Source organism: Salmo salar, chromosome 12 (assembly GCF_965601325.2).
Source record: "Salmo salar chromosome 12, fSalSal1, whole genome shotgun sequence".
In the NCBI taxonomy this organism is placed as follows: domain Eukaryota; kingdom Metazoa; phylum Chordata; class Actinopteri; order Salmoniformes; family Salmonidae; genus Salmo; species Salmo salar.
Window position 1 is genome coordinate 55,996,257 of NC_138302.1, and position 16,828 is coordinate 56,013,084.

At 42.2% G+C, this 16,828-nt stretch overlaps 1 protein-coding gene across 2 annotated transcripts; it reads right to left on the bottom strand.

Annotated features, from left to right (window-relative positions):
• Window positions 1-362: 362 nt before the first annotated feature.
• On the bottom strand, window positions 363-16,432 carry LOC106565117 (differentially expressed in FDCP 6 homolog). 2 transcript variants are annotated; one of them, XM_014131865.3, is made up of 12 exons: window positions 16,280-16,432; window positions 11,697-11,837; window positions 11,434-11,616; window positions 11,038-11,265; window positions 10,754-10,900; window positions 10,388-10,496; window positions 9,954-10,141; window positions 9,657-9,767; window positions 7,890-8,056; window positions 2,019-2,217; window positions 1,376-1,462; window positions 363-1,199 (listed from the first exon to the last, which is right to left on the bottom strand). In XM_014131865.3, exons 1-12 carry the CDS (start codon window positions 16,373-16,375, stop codon window positions 1,143-1,145), a joined length of 1,713 nt encoding a protein of 570 aa, XP_013987340.3. In that variant the 5' UTR covers window positions 16,376-16,432; the 3' UTR covers window positions 363-1,142. The 2 variants fall into 2 exon arrangements, with proteins under 2 accessions (XP_013987340.3, XP_013987339.3); XM_014131864.3 differs by having other exon boundaries at window positions 1,372-1,462.
• Window positions 16,433-16,828: the final 396 nt, after the last annotated feature.

Below are 16,828 nucleotides of genomic sequence, written 5' to 3' on the forward strand. Positions count from 1 at the left end.
GAGATTCATCATGATTTAACTGGATTGGTGATTTATTTATTCATCACCTGATATTTGTTATCTGTTTGTCTGTCTGTATGTCTGTATGCTATATGTATGCCTGTAGCTTGTTGAAAGGCACATTTCCCTATGAGATATTCAAGTATTCTATTATACTGGTATTCCATTCACCACCTTTCCATTTGGCTTTATTGCCAGTATTGTCAACCATATTGCCACTAGGTGTCTATCTTAACCATGTTTTCTGCAGAGGTTGAGGACAGATTTGGCAGAGTTTTACATGTCAGCAGCATAGTTTGGGGTTGGATGTGTATAAAAGCAGACTGCTTCAAGAGAAGTCGAAGGAAGTCGCAACCACAGGATACAGTATGTAACAATCATAAAGCGTTTATTTCCATTTCAAACTCGTCTGCCAGTTCAGGAGAAAATATTAAAAAGCGTCATCATCCAAGTGGTCCTATGGATTTATTTAGACTCAGTTTGTTAATTATAAACATAAAACGTATCAATTGATTGACAACTTCTATGTTGTGGTCAGTTAGAGTTTTTGTTTATAATTACAATTAAAACAGAATAAACATATTGATGTTTTAAATTTGAAAACTTTCCTCCGATGAAGGCGCCAAGCATTATTAGCATTATTCTGATCATATTCCTACCATCATAATAATTCACTAAGGTCAGGGAAAGAGAGAAAAGAAAGGTCACACTCACAGAACATAAAGATATCCTTCACGCAAAAACACGTCCTTTAAGTAAACAGAAAGTGATCTGATAGTACATTTCGATTTGAATCATATAGCTGACACTCGTATACAGAGTGTCTTGCTCAAGGGCACATCAACAGATTTCTCACCAAGTCAGTCTGGGGATTTGAACCAGCGACCTTTCGGTTTCTGGCCCAACGCTTTTAACTGCTAGGCTACCTGCCTCCCTAGTACAACCCCAGTGGTATGTATTTACATTAACATTCTTAAAAAAAATAAAAAGTAGCTTGGGGATCTTGGGCCTCAGGCACAGTCCATGTCCTCATTGGAGGCTTGAGACAGACGCCTCTCCTCTCTTCCACTGATGTTCACTCTCTCCTCACTTCTCCTTCTCTCTTTCATTCCTCTGATGGTACAGGCGTAGGCCCGGGTCTCTTAGGGAGGGCACAGACACAACTGGGACCCCTGAGCTTCCAAGAGAGGGTCTTCTCTCTGGGAGAGGGAGAGAGTGAGGGGGAGGAATGAATTTGAGAGAGCGAGAGAGTAGAGAAAGAGAAAGAAAGAGAAACAAAATGCAGGGAGGACAAGGACAAGGGGGTTGACACAGGCACCTGTTCAAACGTAGCTTTATGCACTAGAACACTTTCCTCACCACTTATCTCACCTACCGGTCCATTAGGATGTGTCAGTCTGTTCACCTGGATGTTCCAGTGTTTGACGCTGGTGCTGGCATGTCGCAGCTTCCTTTGAGCAGCCTGAGTGAGACCATGGAGAGGGACGGGGTGAGAGATGCAGGGGAAGAGAATGAGAGAGGGAGTGAAGGAGAATAGAATGAGAGAGGGAGTGAAGGAGAAGAGAATGAAAGAGGGCAGTTAGAGAATACATGTTTGTAGTTTATACCGGACCCAGAGGCCACTGTGCTTCACTTTGAGATGCTTATTATGATCAGATAAGAAGGAGCATAATATAAAACACAGGGCGCACACTGACACACATACAGCAAGTACTAAATAGACATCATGGGACCTGAGTGGGGGAAAGTACAGCATAACTATCTACACTGACCTCTAAGACCCTGAACCTTATCTTTCCGTCCTGTGGCTTGTTTCAGTACATTCAACACCCACACATATGCACGTTCACATGCATGCCCGTTCACACAGATACGTGTGTGCAGCAAAGGTGGTTAAGCGGACTATGACTGCTTGATGAGTAGCTGTGGGGTAGCTGTACTTGTCTGGACAGTGGTTCCCTGATATACTATACACTTAGCAGAAGATCTGGGTTTGATACTGATTTTGTTGCACTCACTGCAATGTCCTGGTCCATTCTGCGCCGGCTGGCCCGAACCTTCTCCAGCTGGTGTTGGGCCTCCTCCAAAGCCTGGGACTTGGTTACCATCTCCTGCCTGAGCTCCTGCTTCTCTCTCTGGGTCTTCAGGATGTACTGCTCCTGTTCCTCCTGGAGGGCCAGCAGGGCCTTCATCTTCTCCTCCTCCTCTACCAGCAGCCTTGGGATGAAGAGAGAGAAGGAGAGCCACCACCATGCAGGGTTCTAGTCACAATAGCACACTGACCCTGGTTGGAGCTCTAAAAATAATGGGCTGGACCTATGGTAATAATGTTACAGTTACAGAATAGGAATGCCCAAACTTATTGTATATTCTAAAGCTTATTTTTGTGACAGTTGTGACAATAATGAAGAGACAAATCAAAGAGCACAGTTATGACAATGTCATAATGGAAAGACCAATCAGAGAGCAGGGTTATGGAAAAAGTAAACATGAAAACACATTACGCCCTAAGATGTTCAGTTCCTGAGTAAGTAGACAAACCACAAGTACCGCACAGAGATGACAGGAAATCGTTGGCGTCTCTCTGAGTGTAAACATGTCTACTAACAAAAAACGGTGTGTGTGTGTGTGTGTGTGTGTGTGTGTGTGTGTGTGTACTCGCTTGACTGAGGGTGCCATGCATTTGAGCTAAACAGAATTACAGCCAAATCACTTCAGGTTAATATAAGCTTTAATATTGCAGATAGGTTTTGGGTTCTATAAAATTAATTGTTTGCATCAATTCTACTCCCCATTATTTATTTATTTTATTTGTATTGGTATTCCCCAGGGCAGCTGTTTAGGCCCTTTTTAAATCTTTACTAATGATATGCGAGTGTGTCTATGTTTGCGGATGACTCAACACTTTACACGTCAGCTACTACAGAGATTGAAATAACTGCAACGCTTAACAAAGAGCACAGTTAGTTTCAGAATGGGTGGCAAGGAATAAGTTAGCCCTAAATATAAAAAAAACTAAAAGCATTGTATTTGGGACAAATCATTCACTAAACCTCAACTAAATCTTGGAATGAATCATGTGGAAATTGAGCAAGTTGAGGTGATTAAACTGCTTGCAGTAACTCTGGATTGTAAACTGTCATGGTCAAAACATATTGATACAACAGTAGCTAAGATGGGGAGAAGTCTCTCCATAATAAAGGCAGGTCCTACAGGCCCAAGTTTTATCACACCTGGACTACTGTTTAGTAGTATGGTCAGGTGCCGCAAAGAAGGACTTAGGAAAATTACAAAAGGCTCAGAACAGGGCAGTATGGCTGGCCCTTAAACGTACAGGGAGGAGCTAATATGAATGATATGCATGTTAATCTCTCATGGCTCAAAGTGGAGGAGAGATTGACTTCATCACAACTTGTTTTTGTAAAAAATGTTGACAAGCTGAATGTACCAAGCTGTTTGTTTAAACTACTAGCACACAGCTCGGACACCCATGCATACCCCACAAGACATGTCACCAGAGGTCTCTTCACAATCTCCAAGTGAAGAACAGACTATGGGAGGCGCACAGTACTATATAGAACCATGACTACATGGAACTCTATTCCACATCAGGTTATTGATGCAAGCAGTAGAATCAGATTTTTTTAAAACTGGTAAAAATACACCTTATGGAACAACAGGGACTGTGAAGAGACACACGCATATGCTCACAAGTGCTAGCACAAGCACTCTACACACAAGTACATTGTCATATTGTTGTATGATGATATTATACATTTTGTATTGTAGATACACTGCCTTCGGAAAGCATTCAGACCACTTGACTTTTCCCACATTTTGTTACCTTACAGTCTTATTCTAAAGTTGATTAAATAGTTTTTTCCCCCTCATAAATCTACACACAAATACGCCATAATGACAAAGCAAAAACAGGTTTTATAATAAGGTAAATATCATATTTACATAAGTATTCAAACCCTTTACTCAGTACCTTGTTGAAGCACCTTTGGCAGCGATTACAGCATCGAATCTTCTTGGGTATGACACTACAAGCTTGGCACACCTGTATTTGGGGAGTTTCTCCCATTCTTCTCTGCAGATCTTCTCAAGCTCCGTCAGGTTGGATGGGGAGGGTTGCTGCACAGCTATTTTCAGGTCTCTCCAGAGATGTTTGATCGAGTTCAGGTTCAGGCTCGTACTGGGCCACTCAAGAACATTCAGAGACTTGTCCAAAAACCACTCCTGCGTTGTCTTGGCTGTGTGCTTAGGTGAACCTTCCACAGTCTGAGGGCTTGAGCGCTATGGAGCAGGTTTTCATCAAGGATCTCTCTGTACTTTGTTCCGTTCATCTTTCCCTCGATCCTGACTAGTCTCCCAGTCCCTGCCGCTGAAAAACATCCCCACAGCATGATGCTGCCACCACCATACTTCACCGTAGGGATGGTGCCAGGTTTTCTCCAGACGTGACGCTTGGCATTCAGGCCAATGAGTTCAATCTTGGTTTCATCAGACCAGAGAATCTTGTTTCTCATGGTCTGAGAGTCTTAAGGTGCCATTTGGCAAACTCCATGCGGCTGTCATTGTCATAAGCGTCGATGAATGGTGACCAAAATGCAGCGGGTATAGTGCTCATCTTTCTTCTTTATTTGAAAGAACACTCAAAACAAAATAAACAGACGACGAAACAGTTCCATAAGGCACACAGGCTATACAGAAAATAACCACCCACAAAAACACAGGAAAAACAGGCTGCCTAAGAATGGCTTCCAATCAGAGACAACGAAAGACACCTGCCTCTGATTGGAAGCCATACCCGGCCACACATAGAAAAGAAACATAGAAATAGAAAACTAGAACCAAAATCCCCTAGAACCAAAAAAACCCAAAACACACAAAACAAACACCCCCTGCCACGCCCTGACCAACTACAATTACAAATGACCCCTTTTACTGGTCAGGACGTGACAGTCATGTACCTTTAACTGAGGAGTGGCTTCCGTCTGGCCAACCTACCATAAAGGCCTGATTGGTGGAGTGATACAGAGATGGTTGTCCTTCTCGAAGTTTCTCCCATCTCCACAGAGGAACTCTAGAGCTCTGTTAGAGTGACCATCAGGATCTTGGTCACCTCCCTGATCAAGGCCCTTCTCCCCTGATTGCTCAGTTTGGCCTGGCGGTCAGGTCTAGGAAGAGTCTTGGTGCTTCAAAACTTCTTCCATTTAAGAATGATGGAGGCCACTATGTTCTTAGGGACCTTCAATGCTGCAGAATGTTTTGGGTTGCCTTCCCCAGATCTGTCCCTCGACACAATCCTGTCTCGGAATTCAACAGACAATTCCTTCGACCTCATGGTTTTTGCTCTGACATGCACTATCAACTGTGGGACCTTATATAGACAGGTGTGTGCCTTTCCAAATCATGTCCAATCAATTGAAGTTACCACAAGTGGACTCCAATCAAGTTGTAGAAACATCTCAAGGATGATCAATGGAAACAGGATGCACCTGAGCTCAATTTCGAGTCTCATAGCAAAGGGTCTGAATACTTTTGTAAATAAGGCATTTCTGTTTTTAATTTTTACATTTGCTAAAATTTTGATATTTTTTCTTTTCGCTTTGTCATTATGGTGTATAGTGTGTAGATTGCTGAGGATTTAAAAAAAAATCTATTTTAGAATAAGGCTATAATGTAACAAAATGTAGAAAAGGTCAAGGGGTCTGAATACTTTCCGAAGGCACTGTATGTAGTGGTGTAATAATGTTATATGATGTTCTGTTTTATCTTTTGTTTGATATGTAATGTAAGTGCCTTAATGTGTTTGGACCCCAGGAATAGTAGCTGCTACCTTGGCAGCAGCTAATGGGGATCGCTAATAAATACAAATACATACAGTATATTCCTAATTTCCTCTCTGCAAGAGCTGGATTTTCATCCAAAGCGGCCAATCCACCATTAATTCTGATTTTAACTCCAACCCTCCGATGTCCACAGATTAACCCATATTTCCCAGTATTAGGCCTTTTTGCTTTTTCCTTTTGCAAAACATCCCTCCATTTTACTTTGACGTCTTGAGGTTCTTGAACCTCCCTATTTTAAACATTTCTACCGATATTGCCCTAAAAATAAATACTTTACCCAAGAGTATAATGATATTTCCCATTGACTGTTTGTGGTTTTTCAGATCTCCTAATAATACAATTTGCAGGTCCAGCTGAACCCTCAATTTATGACATGACAACCATTCCTAAACCTGACTCCAAAAGCCAGCCACTGAAGGACAGTACCAGAAAATATGCTCTATTGATTCTGTTTCCTTGTGACAGAGTTTGCACAGGGATGATTGTTCACATTTTGTATTCAAGACATACATTTTTTTCAGTTTTACTTTAGTCCTTATTTCAAGGCATGGTGAAATAGTTTTATTAATTTCCCAAAATGTCGAAATATATAATTCCAGACATTATGTGATACTCGTGTGTCGGCCAGTGACAAAAAAGCTCAGTTTATTCCTTTTTAAATTCAGGCTGTAAAACAATAAAACGTGGAAAAAGTCATGGGGTGTGAATACTTTGAAGGCACTGTATCTAGATTGTACGTTTTAGTTTGAATGATTCGGTATGATTCGTTTGATATGATGAACGAATCAATGATATTTGAATCATTGCAGGGATGTGACAAATGAAATAAAAGTATTTACGTTTAAAACTGACATTTAGCATTTAAATGATAACAAAAAAATCATACAATTACGTGAATTCACAACTCAGATATGACCGCTAAGGGGCAATGCAGTCTAGTCTACCGCAGTCCTGACTACTTACCGAGACGGTCTTACTAGTTACCAAAGCCACAAAGTCATAAAACCCTCCTATTTCTCCGATTTATTTTCATAAAACTGAATGTTAAACCTAACCTTAACCACAGTGCTAAACTTATGCCTAACCTAAATCTTAAATTAAGATCAAAAAGAAAAAAAATATGAATGAATTTTTACGATAAGGCCAATATTGACTTTGTAGCTGTGCTATCTAGTCAAAACCCCACCAGACGGCGCTCACTATACAGCTATCGCCCCCACCCCACTCAGCAACGATTATCTGCTGTGTGCCTCTCCTCCGTGTTCTCACTTCTCATTAATGTGATGGCTCATTGCAGTGATGTATGACAGCGTATTCATAGACCTCCAATAATATGTTCTTACCACACATACTGTTGTTTGAGAGCTCGAGCTTGCAGAGAAATCATTGTACAATTTCTCCATCCAGGCAGTCAAGGTTTTTCGACATGGCATCTTGTTTCTAGACGTGCCTTACGTTTAGGGGCCCATTGAAGTCGACGTCCTCTACCATTGACATGGCTGCATATCAACTTCAATAATTTCTTTAATCAGTATTGGGATTTTCTCAGTCTGTCCCTTGCAACTTGTTATGTGACTTCTTACTCCTGAACTTATTTAGGCTTGCAATAACAAAGGGGTTGACTACTTTTTCAATCAAGACATTTCAGCTTTTCATTTTTAATTAATTTGTAGAAGTTTATAAAAACATAATTCCACTTTGACATTATGGGGTATTTTGTATAAGCCAGTGACACAAAATCTAAATTGAATCGATTTTAAATTCAGCATGTAGCACAACAAAATATAGAAAAAGTAAATGGGTGTGAATACTTTCGGAAGGCACTGTATATACATGTGTGTGTTATCTGACCAGTGTGTGTGCGTGTGTGTGTGTGTGTGTGTGTGTGTGTGTGTGTGTGTGTGTGTGTGTGTGTGTGTGTGTGTGTGTGTGTGTGTGTGTGTGTGTGTGTGTGTGTGTGTGTGTGTGTGTGTGTGTGTGTGTGTGTGTGTGTGCTGTATATATCTGTATGTGTGTGTGTGTGTGTGTTACCTGGCCTGTGCGAGGCAGTAGACCTCCTCGTCTTGTCTAGCTCTCATCTCCTGATGCAGGGCCTCCTCCAAGCGGAGCTGCATCACCTCCAGCTCCCTTATCCTCCTCCTCTGACGCTCCGTCTCTACCTCCTTGAGGGCCATTTCTGCCTGAATGCTGACCCGCGCCTGGCCCACAACAAACACACCAGGACAAAGCCACAATTAGACCCGTAAAGATCTATAGAGTTGGGTCCTTCTCCTCATTGTCTCACCCCTCATACCTTCCTCCTCCTCAACCTTCCTTGAGTTCCTTCTTGCTATCCTTCTCCCCGCCTCCTCTCCTCTAGTGGGTGCAGTGCTGTTAGACTTTAGTGCTGCTTTTGATGTAATTGATCATAAACTGTTGCTAGGTAAATTTATGTTATGGTTTTATTTCTGAAGCTTTATCCTGGATGGAAAGCTACCTTTCCAGGGGAAGGCAAAAGGTTTTCTTTAATGGTAGCTTTTTGGACTGTAAAGATTTACACTGTGGTGTTCCTCAAGGCAGTTGCCTAGGCCCACTACTCTACTCTATCTTGACTAATGATTTACCATCAGTAATGAATAAAGCAAGAGTGGTTATGTATGATGATGACTCTACAATGTATAGCACTGCATCAGCATATAATGAACTAACAGATGTATTGAGCAAAGAACTATGAACGGTGTCTTAGGGGGTTAACATTCACAAATTGGTGTTGAATATTTCTAAAACATCATTTATTGTATTTGGCATAAGATATATGCTTGCTGGTGACCCTCAATTGAACTTGTCAATGGATGGGTTGTCTGTGGAACAAGTTAAAAAGTGTCACATTGGACGCAGCTCTATCCTGGTCTGAACATATAGGTAAAGATTGTAATTAAAATGGGTAAAGGCATTGCTATAACAATACATGTTCTGAGGTTCTATCAGACCTATAGTACTGTCCAGTCATATTGTCATCTGCAGCAAAAATATCTTAAAAAGCTCCAACTCGCTCAAAAAAAGGCTGCAAGATTGGCTCTTCATTGATCTACCTGTATGAATGTCAACCGATTGCGCCATCATCTCTCATGGCTTCCCGTTGAACAGAAATTATTATCCAGTCTTTTGATTTTCTTTAGGAACGTGATATTTTTAAACAAACCAAAGTTTTTTTCTGACCAATTAGTGTATACTAGGAACAAACATAACCACCAAACCAGACAGGCTAGTTCAGGACAACTGATAACCCCCAGACCAGGGATAAATATCCTCAAATCTACATTAATACTAGATGGAGCCATCACTAAATGGAATTCTTTACCAAATCACATTTCTCAGGTAAAAACTAAATCCACCTTCAAGAAAACAATAAAATAACTATGTTTGGTGACAGAATGATGGCCCCAACAGCACAAACTGTCATTCTGTTACGAAACTATGCATCTGCTGTTCTTCAAGTACATGTATTTTTGTAACATTTTCTGTGGACATCGATAAATATAGTCCTTGTGCATAGCATTTTATGGTTTGTTTAACTTAGCAATCATTGTTTTTGATTTGGCATACATTTTAAAGTGAAAAATCAGAGTCTCAGCATCACTCTGTTACCGTGGAATAGTCTTTCTGTGTTGGACCCCAGGAAGATTAGCTGACATTATAGTATCATCTAATAGGGATCCTAGTAAAAATTCAAATTCTCCTTCCTCTTACATCCACCTTCTTTCCTTACACTGATCAGCTCACCTCCTCCTCAACTCCCCGCTAACCTTTTCCTCTCACCTCCTCAGCCTGCTGTAGCTGTTCCTGCAGGGTTCTCTGCAGCTCCACATGTTTCTGTTTCCTCTTCTGCTCCTCCTGCAGCAGAGCTGTCTGGGCCTGCTTTTGCGCATCCTACAAATATAACAACAGTTATTGTGAGGCTATTATAACATCGCTGTTCAATTCTCTCTCTCTCTCACACACACACACACACACACACACACACACACACACACACACACACACACACACACACACACACACACACACACACACACACACACACACACACACACACACACACACACACACACACACCTGTAGTAGCTCCAGCTCAGCCAACTTGCTCTCCCTCTCCCCCTGGAGGAGGCGCAGACTTTGGAGCTCCTCCTCCTTGGCGGTGCGTCTCCTCTCTCTCTCCTCCCTTTGCTCCCTGCGTCGCAGCTTCAGGTCCTTATGCAGGGACTTCTTCCCCTCCACACACAGACGGATGGCTGTCTGGATCGCTGCAGTGACAACATACAGTAGCCTATACATCATACAGTATGCCTGAAGCATCATCATAAACCAAGCCAGATGAAGGGCAAGAGAAAAATCCAGGTCCGGGCACTCATTAAAAGCCTTTAGATATTGAGCGTATTGAGCATTTAAAACACTGACGCATTGTGGCTTTCGCCTTCATCAAGGTGTGAAATGGCTATTTTCTCCAGGCTTTAAAAGCCCAGTGTGTACTGTACTGTATGATCTCTGACCTGTGGTCCACTCCTGTCTCTGCTTGGTGTCGGGGGCGCTCATCTCGTAGGTCTTAGTGAGCGTCTTCACACAGAACATACACCTCTTCCCCTCCTTCTCTGGCAGCACCTGTCAATGCAACCACAGTGGTGAGAACATAACCACCATAACAAACAGCATCATCCACACACGACATTTTGTATTGATAAAAAGAATGGGGTGGTTCCTATTCATTCAAGTATGTTACCCTATCGACGTCTTCTCTGAACAAATCCCTCCTCCCAGCTCTGCCCACATTGGCACCCTATGCCGGAGGATTTAGTGTAGGCCTATCCCCCGTAGTACCTTCATCCATTCTACATAACCCCTAACCCAGTGTTGTGTACCTCCACACAGCAGTTGTGGCCCAGCTCGATGCAGCCTTTACACTCCTTGCGGTCCTCACTGACATAGTAATGCAGAGTGCTGGGCTGGAGAGAGAACCAGCGCTCGTTCCAGTTCCTCCGCAAGTGGCCCTTCTTCCACAGATACCCCTAAGGACAGACACATACGGCCACACAAAGTTACACATGCCTAATTATATAAATACCATATTACACGTTGATTACATTTATATTATATGCATACTAACACAAACATGTCTATAAATTCTCTTTATGTTTAAAAGCACCTGTTTTATGATATTGCCCGCTATCTCCTGGTAGACCTTGTCTATCGCCATCGTAACAGAGTCCTTCTCCATCCCTCTGGTCAGCCTCCCGGTGTTGACAAAGTCCAGGAAGGCCCACACTGTGATGCCGCTTTGCTGCACAGCCTCCTGGGAGATGAAGTCTTCCACGTCCACACAGCTCAACTCCACACTCATGGCTCTGCAGATCTTCTTCAGGAGATATTCCACCTGCAAGGTACCATAGGGAATGAATAGAGCACATCATGGGACAAATCCTAACTTGAGACAGAATTTTCACCCAAATCTCCCGTTGACATTGTTGCAAGACATTTTCATGAAAAGAGGGAAGAAAAGAGGCAAATGATTTTGGATTACCGTCCAGGGCTAAGAACTCACCTCCTCTGGGACCAGGACCAGTGGATAATCGTCTTCCGACAGGAAGTTGAAGAGGCACCAAAGATGGAAGGCATCTTTATCAGGCAGAACGTCCACACCATTTTTAGGCCGGTAGTTCTTTTTGGCACTGAGGGTCCAGCAGAACTCATCTACATTCTCCTTAACAAACGTGCCCTCAACCACCTGGGGTCAGAAAGAGAGGATGCCAAGTGTGTTTGTGTGTGTGTGTTGTGTGTGTGTGTGTTTGTGTGTGTATACAGTACCTTGTCCAGTATGAATTTGTTGAGGTAGGGCATGTACCCCTGGTTGGACACCGGCCCATCATCATCGTCTCTGAAGTGGTCCTCTAGAGCCACAGGGTCGTGTGGGATGTTCAGCGCAGTGTATAGGTTATGAGACAACACCTACAACTCATCAGCACAGTGTATAGGTTAGGAGACAACACCTACAACTCATCAACACAGTGTATAGGTTACGAGACAACACCTACAACTCATCAACACAGTGTATAGGTTACGCGACAAGACCCACTAAGCACGGTCTGACGATTACTTATTTTGGATGTCTTTTTTTGGTATTTGTTTTTGGTGCCTTCCATACCAGCCTTGATTTCAACGTCAACTAACTTCGGTTTTTGATCTGGATCAGTCCAAATCTGAACCAATCATAGATGTCTATGTTTGGTTCAGATTTGGTACAGTCTGGACTGGTCTGGATTTCAACGTCCACGGCATATTAGCAATATGGTGTAATTTCTTGATGTGGCTGTTCGCTGATATCAGGAACCGCCCATTGGTGCCTGCCATTGGTCAGTCCATTGATACCTGCCATTGGTCAGTTCCGGTGGTATGAGACTGATGGTTTCTCGACACAGATGATTTGTTTACATAGCAGGTTAGGATAACTAATGTGGCAGGTTAGGATAATTAACATAGCAGGATAGGTGAATGAGGTTAAGGTTAGGAAAAGGTGTCAGGTTAGGTTTAGCTACAATGACACAATTGTCAACAACTGTTGTCCCAGACATGAAAGAAATGACCATGGAACAATGGCGAGCATCAATGGGTGTAACTTGAAATCAAGAAATGCCAATATCAGAAAACGCCACTAATTGCGGTCTGCAATTACACCCTTCTCTATACTAGGCCTAAACATAGACATCTTTAATTGATTCAGATTTGGTTCGGTCCGGACCGGCCTTGATTAGACCCAAACATAGAAGTCTGCTCTGCTCTACTGTATTGATTAAATACAACTGTACTGTACTCTAGGGAATTAAACTGCACTGTACTGTACCGTACTGTACTCTACTGAATTAAAATGTACTGTACTGTCCCACAAGGTGTGAGAGAATGGCGCTGAAGTGCAAATTCGGGGTGTAGGCTATGATAAACAACCTCTCCTGGAAAATTTGGACTGCCACAATTTTATTCATTGGCTTTTCATTTTTTTTTATTCACCAAATGCCGGCAATTACCAGTTAAGGGAGACCCTGGAGGCATTTTCCCGTCAGTTGTGTTGTCCATTGCATACTGATGGTTTTGCCATAAAAATGGTTGCGTAGGTATAGTGAATGTGCCCTTCGCAGGTGCCCTCTGGTATTGTATTGGCAGGTGCCCTCTGGTATTGTATTGGCAGGTGCCCTCTGGTATTGTATTGGCAGGTGCCCTCTGGTATTGTATTGGCAGGTGCCCTCTGGTATTGTATTGGCAGGTGCCCTCTGGTATTGTATTGGCAGGTGTAACGTTCGTCGTATTGAGTGGACCAAAACGCAGCGGGAACGTGTATACTCATCTTCTTTATTAGAAGGAAAAAACACAATCAAAATACTTATACAAAATAAACGACGAAGACAGTCCTGTAAGGCAAAACGCTATACACGGAACAACTACCCACAAACACGGTGACAAAAACCCCTACTTAAATATGACCTCCAATTAGAAGCAACGAAAAACAGCTGCTTCTAATTGAAGGCCAAACCAAAAACCCTGAACATAGAAATAGACTAAATAGACACAGACATAGAAATATACTAACATAGAACATTGCCCAAAAACCCCGAAACACACTAAACAAACACCCCCTGCCACGCCCTGACCAAACTACAATAACAAACAACCCCTTTTACTGGTCAGGACGTGACAGCAGGTGCGCTCTGGCCAACAGCTTGCAGATACAGTGCAGGTATAGCCTGCTACATGATGAGATAATTATGTACAAAAGTGTCAGATTATTTTTATTTGTCAAATGGCAGCCACGCATTGATCATCATGCCACCAGAATAAGACCCTTGATATTTATTGAAAGGAGCATCAAGCTCATCACTGTGGACTTTCACCACCCTGTATAAACTGCATGCTTGTAACGGCCGTCGTCAGAATTAGACCAAGGTGCAGCAGAGGATGTGTTCATCATTAGAATTTTAATTCAAACAGAGAACACTTTACAAAAACGAAACAAAAACAACCAGAAACAGTCCTGTCAGGAAACACACTGAACAGAAACCGTTACCCACAAAACCCAAAGGAAAAACATGCTCCTTATGTGTGACTCCCAATCAGCAACAACGAACTTCAGCTGTGCCTGATTGGGAGCCACACACGGGCCCAAAACAAAGAAATACAAAAAACCTAGAAAACGAACATAGAACGCCCACCCAATGTAACACCCTGGCCTAACCAAAATAAAGAACAAAAAACCCCTCTCTATGGCCAGGGCGTTACAATGCTTTCCCATGATGTGGTGTTTTTTTTTGTATCAAACATGTAAGCTACTTTGCCGCATATAAAAGGCAAATCGTTTAAAAAGTGAAACAGTAAATATTTATGCTACATTGAAGCGTTATGTTCTAGGTGTGCGAGGAATAGCCGTATAGATTGGAGAAGAGGCAGAGCTTGTGTTAGTGTTTCCTGAATAACTGGGCCTGCCGGGAGAGGATGTGGCCACATTATTATAGGACGTCTTGGGAGAATGATCTGCAATCGGTATAAAAAATGCAGCCAGACTGGCCAGCTACTGTGCCTTTCTTCTAAACTGTGGAGAGTAGACCCACAACTGATCCAAATGGAATGAAACATTCAAATTACAGGGCTTTTGAGCTGTTATTTAAATGACGTTTTCACTGCAGCCTAAACCAGGCTGGGATGTTGTACTCACTTGAAAACAGTAATGCAATTATTCATTGCATTTTGGTGTTGTAAACTAGTCTAGGTAGGATCATTTTATTGTCCCTAAACAAGATCAATAGGGGAGATTTTTGAGTTGTGTGTCTCATGTCTTCGCTGCTCTTTCATGCGCAAAGATGCACCTTGCAATTTGTTCTTGTCGATTCATATCAAAAAATGTATACAGATTTGAATGCGTTTATGTGCGGCATGATTGCTAGTTAGCCTATTGCAGATCTGGACAAACGATCCACATACAACTATTACTATGAATGGTGCATAGTGGGCAGGATAGACTGTTAGACTGGTCGACTATACTGACCTGTGGTATAGTATAAGTTAGCATACGGAAAAGCGTAGTGCATAAGGGAAGTACCAAAACACCATGATATAGGGGAAGTGCATGCCAGAAGATGAGGAAATGTGGCTAGGATGGAAGAAATGATATAGTAAAACCTGCAAAAAAGCAAATCTAAACCAAGGAAAACATGTACTATCCTCCCCTGTTCCCCCCCAAAAAACACACAACCCTCCCCAAAGCAAAATGCGATCTGACCGTTACTGGGGACCTACAAGTACAGTACAACTCATCAACAGTATGTACAAGTTATGAGAGAGAGGAGTGGGGGAGAAAGAGAGAGCAAGAGAAAGAGAGAGAGATGGGGAGAGACAGGGAGAGACAAGGAGACCCACTGAGCACACACTGGTTGAATCAACATTGTTTCCACATCATTTTATTGAAATTATGTTGAACCAATGTTAAATAGACATTGGATTGACGTCTGTGCCCAGTGGGGATACAGAAAGAGTCTCTAACTGACTCTAACTGGGCTAATTCCTGGGATTATGTATGGGCCAGACTACCGCTGGAATGGAGAGGCAGTAATCAGTAATCTGCTATGGTGATAGGCCTATTTCTATATTCAGAGGCAGACCCTCTCTGAGCACCATCATGCATCTGGGTGGCTGGTGGTGTGTTATTGCTCCTGTTTGTTATTCTAGATTTGGGGAGAGAGGACAAAGGTTAAAAAAAGGTGATCGAATATCAATACAAGGGGTTTGTTCAAGCAATAACATTGCGTGTGAAGCTCATGCTACAGGAAAGCTCACACCCACACACAAACACACCAACCCACTGGGCACAAGTGTCAGTTCAACATCTAGTTTTGATTTACATTTGGTTGAGTTGTCAACTAACATGAATTCAATGTGAAATCAACAAAACGTTCCACCATGTCATTGGATGTAGATTTTTTTTTAAGAAAAAAAAAAGAAAGACAAAATGACGTAAAAATGTTGACTCAACATCATCACATTTAATGTTTTGGTTGAAATGAAGTGGAAACAATGTTGATTCAGCCAGTTTTTTCTCAGTGGGAAGTGAAAGAAAGCATTTAGCTAACAGGAAAGAGATTAGACCTTGAAAATAGTGTCTAATTCGGTTGACCTAACTAGATCAATAAATAAATAAGAAAATTGTGTGTTGATAACAGTGATATAAAAAACATAATTTTCCTCAAACAGGGAAAAGATAACAAACAAAAACAATTAAGGGTAAAAACGTCAATAACACACAAACCAACACATTGGAAAGGCAGAGAGACACACTCAAGCAAATCCTTGCAATCCTCCCAGCTCTTTGACCCCTATGCTGACCCCTTACTTGACCCTTGACCTCTCACCTTTAGCTGGGACTTGGACACCTTCCCGCTCTTCTCCACATCCAGAGAAGTGAAAGCATACCAGATGGACTTTAGCAGTTCAGCTCGCAACTCCATGACTGCCTCCGCTCAGCTCTGCTTATTTTACTGCATTGCTGTGTGTGTGTTTGTGTGTGTTTGTGTGTGTGTGGCACACAGACCTGTGTTTGTCTCAGTAAACCCCCACATCCTGCTCTTTGCTAAATGGCTGCCCTGAAGCTCACCGACACCACCTATCTGTAGTAAATGGGAAAACCTTAAGGGTCACCAATTGCCACAGTGTGGGGGATATTTGGAATTATAAACCAAGGAGTTTTGGTTATGGATAGCCTCATGGTTGTACGATGTTACGCCCTGGATGCTGATTGATTGAAACAGAATTTCAGCCATGTGTATATCAGACAATATACCACAGGTATGACGCAAAAACACTTGTTTTCTGTTGTACATTATACATATACAAAAGTGTGTGGACACCCCTTCAAATTAGTGGATTCGTCTATTTCAGCTACACCCGTTGCTGACAGTTGT

Bases quoted from the DNA above. Each gene is read 5' to 3' on its own strand.
- LOC106565117 (XM_014131864.3), bottom strand. From the start codon at position 16,375: ATGGAGTTGCGAGCTGAACTGCTAAAGTCCATCTGGTATGCTTTCACT. The intron at 11,838-16,279 runs GTGAGAGGTCAA...GATGAGTTGTAG, and splicing joins TGTCCAAGTCCCAGCTAAAG to GTGTTGTCTCATAACCTATA. The intron at 8,057-9,656 runs GTGAGAGGAAAA...GTTGTGGGCCAG, and splicing joins AGCTACAGCAGGCTGAGGAG to GCGCGGGTCAGCATTCAGGC.